Below are 7,465 nucleotides of genomic sequence, written 5' to 3'. Positions count from 1 at the left end.
CTGAAGAGTTTGTACATGGAATACGTTTGTTTGTTTATTCTTGAGGGGGGGGGGGGGTCTCCTGTGAGTGTACTGATTAGCATTTCTGCTTTGTGTTCAGGTCTGAATCTTGGCCCAGAAACCAACCATCGGAATTTAAGTTTCTCTGCAGTCTTGCTCCTTCCCTCCTAATATGTACCTCCCTTAATTATTACTTTCAATCACCTTTCATTTGAAAATCTGTATCTACCTCTGCAGCTGACAAAGTGTTGTAACACAAGCCAAGAAATAAAAAAAGCTTGTTATTGTCATTGCTAAACTGAACACATTAATCAATCAATCAATCAATCAGTAATTACAGCAATGGTCTCACCAATTTCTCTAGCAGCCTGCATCTTGTTCTTGACATAAGTTGCACTAGCAGGATCCTCCCCCACAAGTAAGGCTATCAAGTGGGGTCGCCTGTTGCCCCGAGCAACCCATTCATTAACCTCTACTTTCAGTTCCTGGCGTATGTCTCGGGCAATCTTGGCACCATCTATGATCTGTGCTTTCAATCTGAAAGAGAAGTTTGTCTCATAATTCAAAACAAGACATGCACCATAATTAAATGAGCCAGTTAACAACAGTAACATTCCCATGCGGAGGCAGGTTACAATACCTCCACCACAGCCCTGCAAGTCATACAAGGCAAAAAAAAAAGGAACCCAGTGCCTGGAGTGATAACTGAGTCACCCTGTCACTGGAGGACATACATACGGGGACCAGGGCTGACAACATTGCTCTGTAAAATACTTTTTACTTTCTCGTAGACACAATATGGGGGCAAGCGATAGTGTAGTTGGTTGGAGGCACTACTCTACAACCCAGGAGATCATGGGTTCAATTCTCGATCCTTCCAGCCACACTATGGTCCTGGGGTTGACTCAGCCTCTAACAGAAATGAATACCAGGAATCTTCCTGTGGATAAAAGGGTGGCCTGGATGTCAGCCTGACAACCTCACCACGATCTGTGAGTCGACTGTCTAGAAAATGTGGGCATCTCTATGTCTCAACCATGTGGGCCTCCACGGCCTGTTACAGGGATAGCTTCACTTTTTTTTACCGTTTACATATATGCCATATATACAAAAAAGTATTTTCTGGTAAAAAAAATAGTCAAGATTCTGACAGACTTAACACACTCTCAGCATACTTGAATATGAAAACAGTACAAACACAAGGAAGTGTTGTGATGATGAAAATACCAATCTTGAGATTCTGACAGGCTTACACATCTTCAGCACCCCCAAATATGAATAAGTGTTTCTGGAATGTCATCTGTCAGTAACAGATTCTATTCATAATCAGTAATTAGGAGTTTATCTATCATAGGTTGGCATGCAGTGAATATGAAAATTCTAGCTCTAAAAACTGGGTCTTCCATATGATCTTCCAAAAAAATTTCAATATTCTTTAAAATGGTTAACATGATTTTGGTTAAATTGCAGCCATTTATACAGACCATCATCCTAACTAAAAATGCATAGGTGGTGTCCTCAGGGAAATAATGGTATACACATTTGGGGCTCAAATGGTTAAACAATGCATACATGTACTAGCTTGTATAATCAGTGCTCAGCAATGGTCTAATGTGAAATCAATCATTCAGAGCATCAAAGTATGTACAATGCCTTTGAATCACGAAGGGACAGAAAAGTGATAACACAGACTGTTCAACTGCACAAGTTAAATCATGAACACAGATGGGTTCCTAAAATAAATCATGAACATGACTCCAAAACTTTAACAAATTACATATCAAGAAAGCAGTCTTCTGGGATTTGGCACCATGTATATGTGGTGTTAACACCACATATACACGGGCCTTCATAGTCACCGCCGTGAAAGCCTCAAATCTTACAAATTACATATCCTGTGAAACATGATGCAATGAGGCTAAAAATAATACTTCAGTGACCTTTACAGTATTTATCTGATTAATACAGGCTTCTGGTTGGTAAGTTATTATTAACAGTCACATCTGTTAATCACATATTTTGATGAAACTGTATGTATCACATGAACACAGAATATGCCTGCATCACTATCTGTTCTGTTTGTTTACAATCCTTGTTTCCAGTATAATCTGCTGCTAAAGTTCATCTGCTCTTAGCATATATCAGCTTTGATTGACTGGGAGGGGACCCTGCAAGGTCTTCTCACTGGCTTCTAAAAACTGGTATGTCTTGTGAATCCTGTATCCCATGTGCTGCAAGAATTGTGATGGTTACATTGGGATGAGGAAAAAGCCACATATTTCATTTATTCATTTTGTGTCTGTCAGATGCTGTCAGGATATCATACATACTATATAGCATCAAATGCAGGATAATTAATGCATGATGAATTGAAAATGATATGGAAGAAAGCTGCCCTGATCTAATTTCAGGTACTAACCCATTATTTGCCTGGTTATACTGAGGAAAACCAGGAACAAAAACAACAGTCAGGACAGGCGGTCTCCGAAAGTAAGAGTACTACTCACCCAATCATAACATCTGGTGGAAAAGTTTATAAACTAGTACAAATTATGAAAATATAATATGGTATATCAGAGAAGTTTTTGTTAAGACAGTTTGCCCTGGGTATCAAACCATACATCACTGAGCAAGCTGGTGTGACCATAATGCCTTAGACTGTATTGTATTTGCGGGTATTCAGCTTGAGCCTGACTGGGTAACCATACAATGTTGGTTTCAAACCAGCGCCAATCAAATAACACTAGCACCAAGAACACCATGGACTTTGCTATCCATCCTTCAAATTAGAAGAAGCAAAACTGGAAGAATATTAAAATAAAAATGAAAGTCATTCAATGTCAAAGTTTATTTCTCCCAACCAAAGCAAACCAGTTTAGATCTGTTAGCGGTTATCACAAGCCTTAACCTTTCAAACGCTTTATTGACTTTAGCATTAAGATGAAAGAAAACCAACAAAACAAGTTCAAACCAGTTTATAATAAGTGGCCTTGTAACAGACAGTAGTTAAACCTTCATTCATAAACCTCAGCGATGACAACGGCGGCAGCGGAGTTGACAATGATGAATATGATGAGTGCAAGTTATTCAATGCATACAAAATGAATCAACAATAACTGATTTAAACATGAATTCTACATAGAAGACGTCTGTGATAACCTTGACATCTGGCAAAAGTTTACCAAATAACTTCTACCAGACTATATGGCATCACATCCAAAAAGACGGCAATTTTCATAGTCACCATTCCAAGACCTTAATTTCATGTGGATTATAAAATGGCTTCATACACACACACAAATTCCTGTTTTTAGGCTTTCATGGTGGTCTATCATTGGTGATAATTCTGTTGGTGCATTGTTACACTGTGTGGAGACATGTTATGTTGGAGATATTTTGGAGGTACATGGTCCCTACATCTTCAGGGTCAAAGTGTGTGAGGTGGATGACTTTGGATTACACAGGATCCTGTTAAAAAAAACAATAGGGGGGATCAGTGTCCCATCTGGGCCAAATAAGGACAACTTACTGGTAAATTGGGCAGCTAGCCCTTTTATGGGCCACACACTGCACTAAAAAACATATACATGTCCAACATCTTTGCAGATGTTATAGCTGCCAACTTCTGGGCAAGCAATAGACACATTTATGGAGCTATAGTTAAGTAGGAGACTGAAGGTGGTCTGTGATTGGTTTGTCCTGAGGAATCACAGTGACAGCAGCTGGGTTCTCACTACTGTGTATATTGTGGGCACTGGATGTGAAGAATATGCATGTACTATTAATACTTTTAGCATTTTCACTTACTGAAAACAAATTTAAAAAAAAATTAACAGATAAAGACTACTGAGTTCTTCCACGTCCTAATATTTATGATGACTATTATACAAAAATGCTACCCTGAAATACAAAATCCTTTTCAGTCCTCTGACACTTACAGCATTTATAAGATAAATTTTAATGTACACAATTCAGAAACAAGTGATAAACAAAGAAACACACCAACAACACCTACAGTTATTAGTTTAGTTTATTTTGCTGTACTTTGTTATAATTCTTTGGTTTTCTTCAGCCTCTCCAGACAAATGCTAGAACATGTCAGATTAGAGGTCCCCACAGCAGAGAGTACCATCTTTTGGGGTATAATGCTGTGTAGTCCAGTGAAAGTCAACTAACATTTCAGAGGCACATGCCACCTCCACCTCCAGGGCTGAAAAGTCAGCCAGACTAGAAACCAGTATGAAGCAGGCAGCAACTGGCACTCCCCTCAAAACGTTGCTGCCTGCTTCATGTTGGTTTTTCCCTTGGCTTACTCAAATCTGGTATTGGTTACTACAGAGTTTCTTCCAATCACCCCTTGAAACTGTCTCATATTTCCAAATCAAAGATCTGGCAACCATGACATAATTTAAAGTTTAAATTTTATATAAGTTCTTGATATGCTAAGTAACTTACCTCAATGTACCTGTCAAATGATAGGTATCAAGTTTGTATATCAATGCCTAATACCTTCTGAAATAATGTAGATTTGGATTTGAAACATCATATGATTGTAGACAATGAACTGGAAGGACTGGGGAAGGAAAATCTCTATCTACTTCACAGTACTGGCCAAAAATGTTAAATGAAATGGTAGAACAACAAAAACTTTGTCAAGATTGCTGATCCTAGCTGAGAGGTGATGAGGTGATGTAAGGAAATGAAAACACCAGATAAATGTTGAATTCACAACTCAAATAAACACAGCACTTATATAAACTATTAATAAATAGGTCTGTCAATCTCTTGCAGGGGGTTTCCAATGAATAATATTTCTGCTAAAAATAGATGCAAAAATATTACAAACATCAGCTGTTCTTACAGACAGGAAGTCAAACAACAGAATGAAACTTGAAGGCCGAAATATTTAAATCAGAAGTAAGGTTCAGACCACAATTTGAAATAGTGAAGGTAATTTTTCTTTTATCTTATTAGTGGGGGGTGGAGTCCAGCTGGGTCCACTTGGCATGGCAGCCACTGATTGGCCTATTGTACTTGCCCCAGGTGATTATGATGATGGAGAATTTGGTGGAATGAAGTTTGGCAGGGGAAATCGAAGTACTCAGAGGAAACCTGCCCCAGCGCCACTTTGTCCACCACAAATTTCACTTGACCAGACCCGGGACTGAACCCGGGCCGCCGCAGTGCAAAGCCAGCGACTAACCACTTGAGCTATGGTGCGGCCTAAGTAGTGAAGTTAAGGCTTGGCTGATTATTTACTTTGAATGATGCTAATATGTAAATTTCTGCTTTGTATATTAATGTTTGGTTAGATTTTGGTATATTGTAGTAGTTGTGATTTTTAATGCCTTTTTAAACATTTCTGACATAGGGATCATCATTACCAATATGACAACAATTCCTGTGTAAGTTAACATATCTACTTCACAAAATTAAAAAAAAAAAAAGTATCTTCCTGCATAATTTCCGCAAGTGCTCACTGAAAAGGAAATGGGTCAAACTGATGCTAGGTTTCCACATTCCTTGATGCTTTAACAGGAAGATTGGAGCTTACAGTTTTGGGCTTCAAATTTTAAGTGTGCTCTATTTTTGGGGGGGGGACTACAATTCAAGAATTTGAACTTATTATGAAGGTGCAAGGAAAGTGTATATAACAAGGGGGCCCACTTCCACAATCTGTTGCATACTGGATGGATTCTGTTAACAATTTGATGGCCTGTTGGCCTGTTGGCTGTGCTTTGGATCTGGTTAAACAGCCAAAGTTGACACAAAGAGCACATGCTTCTTCTGCTGGAATGGTTAAGCAACTTGCAGGTGGCCCTCAGATGACCTCCTTGTACAATGGTCAATAGTTTCTCACTTCCACAAAATTTTAAATTACGTTTATAATTCACTGTAACATCAACACCATAGGCAAAGTAGCACTTTTTTGGCCACAGCCTTCCTTATAAGACTTTGCCAGATTTGATCCAGTTTCACTTCTTTGGATTTTGCAACAATAATTTTTTCACAGAGCAAAGTCGTTATTATAACATATATCTAAGAAATAATAAGGCAATAAATAAATGTGTTGCAGCTCTGCAGTATGAAATGTGCAATGCTCCTATATAATCAGAATTGGAATATTTAACATAAGGAATGGACATAAAATTTGTATGCCTTAACTAGAAGACAACAGTTTATGAATACATGGGCACTGGCTACGAAAAGCCACACTGGTACATTATGTAGAACCTCACCTTTTCGAAGACATATGCACGCCTCTCGCGCCTGTAGCATTCTTGAATGTTGAAATAACCGTCACTGATTTTGTTACAAAACTTTTATAAATTACCGTGTTCGTTGTAGCGTTTAACATTTCGCCAATATGAAAATGTAACTATTCCCGCTGAATACTTTCGCTTGGTACTTGGTAATTTTCTCGAAATCAACTAACGTCGTCCTTCTCCTCCACCATAGACTGCCGCTAATACTGCCACTTAGCAAACCAAACAAACTCTCAACTAATCATAACGATCATTGAGTCTAAGATATCGGGTCACTCCGGTTTTATATCCATATCCGCAAGAACTGATATTACATAACATCGAAGCATCGGCCAACAACTGTACGGCCTGTATAGCCATACGAAACACTAGCTCACTTGCTGTTGATTCAATGATTGACCAAACTAGTGGTCTTTGGCCAAATCAGTCCTTTTTTTTTTTTGTAACTTTACTTCGCATGGAAACATTACCTTAATTATGCGGTAGCGCAGTTGATTGAGGCACTATGCTACAAGCCGGAAGGTCGCGGGTTATAATCCCGATGAGGTCACTGGATTAAGAGGCACTATGCTACAAGCCGGAAAGTCGCAGGTTCTGGTCCCGATGAGGTCATTGGATTTTTTCAATTGATCTAATCCTTCCGCACTATAGCCCTCGGGTCTATCTATGAGCCGATTGTCTAGAAAATGTGGGAACCTCAACATCACACAACCCTACGGGCTTCCACGGCCTGTTACAGGGATAACTGTACTTTAATTTGCTTTATCTGTCACTGTTGTGTCCATTAATAACGATTAATAACGTATTACGCGTATTACTGACAAGAAAAACAATATAAAATTAGTGGAATGAATTAATTATTTAAATCATCGACTTATTCACTACCGTTCACTACCTTTAGGCCGGGCGCACACCAAGAAAACTGTAAACCGCAATGCAACCGCGATTTCCGAGAAGTGTTATCAGAGTTGAACACGTGTTATTTTTTTTTCTTTTATTGCTAGTGCGGTACTGCGGGCACTTCTGGCCTATTGTACCAGCCCCAGATGTTAGGTGAGTGTGATTGTGGAGCAATTGGTGGAATGAAGATTGGCAGGGGAAATCGAACTACTCGGGGAAAACCTGCCCCAGCGCCACTTTGTCTACCACAAATCCCACTTGACCAGACCCCGAGTTCGAACCCGGGCCGCCGAGGTGGG

At 39.2% G+C, this 7,465-nt stretch overlaps 1 protein-coding gene across 1 annotated transcript in view; it reads right to left on the bottom strand.

The window, feature by feature from the left end:
• The window catches only part of LOC111874700 (bifunctional methylenetetrahydrofolate dehydrogenase/cyclohydrolase, mitochondrial), a 12,241-nt gene extending 5,585 nt beyond the window's left edge, over window positions 1–6,656 (bottom strand). Inside the window, exons 1-2 of the mRNA XM_023870421.2 lie at window positions 6,240–6,656; window positions 353–537 (exon numbers count right to left, since the gene is read on the bottom strand). Coding sequence (XP_023726189.1) covers window positions 353–537; window positions 6,240–6,358 — 304 coding nt within the window. The 5' untranslated portion in view covers window positions 6,359–6,656. The remainder of the gene's footprint in view (window positions 1–352; window positions 538–6,239) is intronic.
• Between the last annotated feature and the right edge of the window lie 809 nt (window positions 6,657–7,465).

Source organism: Cryptotermes secundus, unplaced genomic scaffold (assembly GCF_002891405.2).
Source record: "Cryptotermes secundus unplaced genomic scaffold, Csec_1.0 scaffold285, whole genome shotgun sequence".
NCBI lineage: Eukaryota > Metazoa > Arthropoda > Insecta > Blattodea > Kalotermitidae > Cryptotermes > Cryptotermes secundus.
Note: the sequence above shows the minus strand (reverse complement) of the source record. Positions and strands in the feature narration are given on the sequence as shown.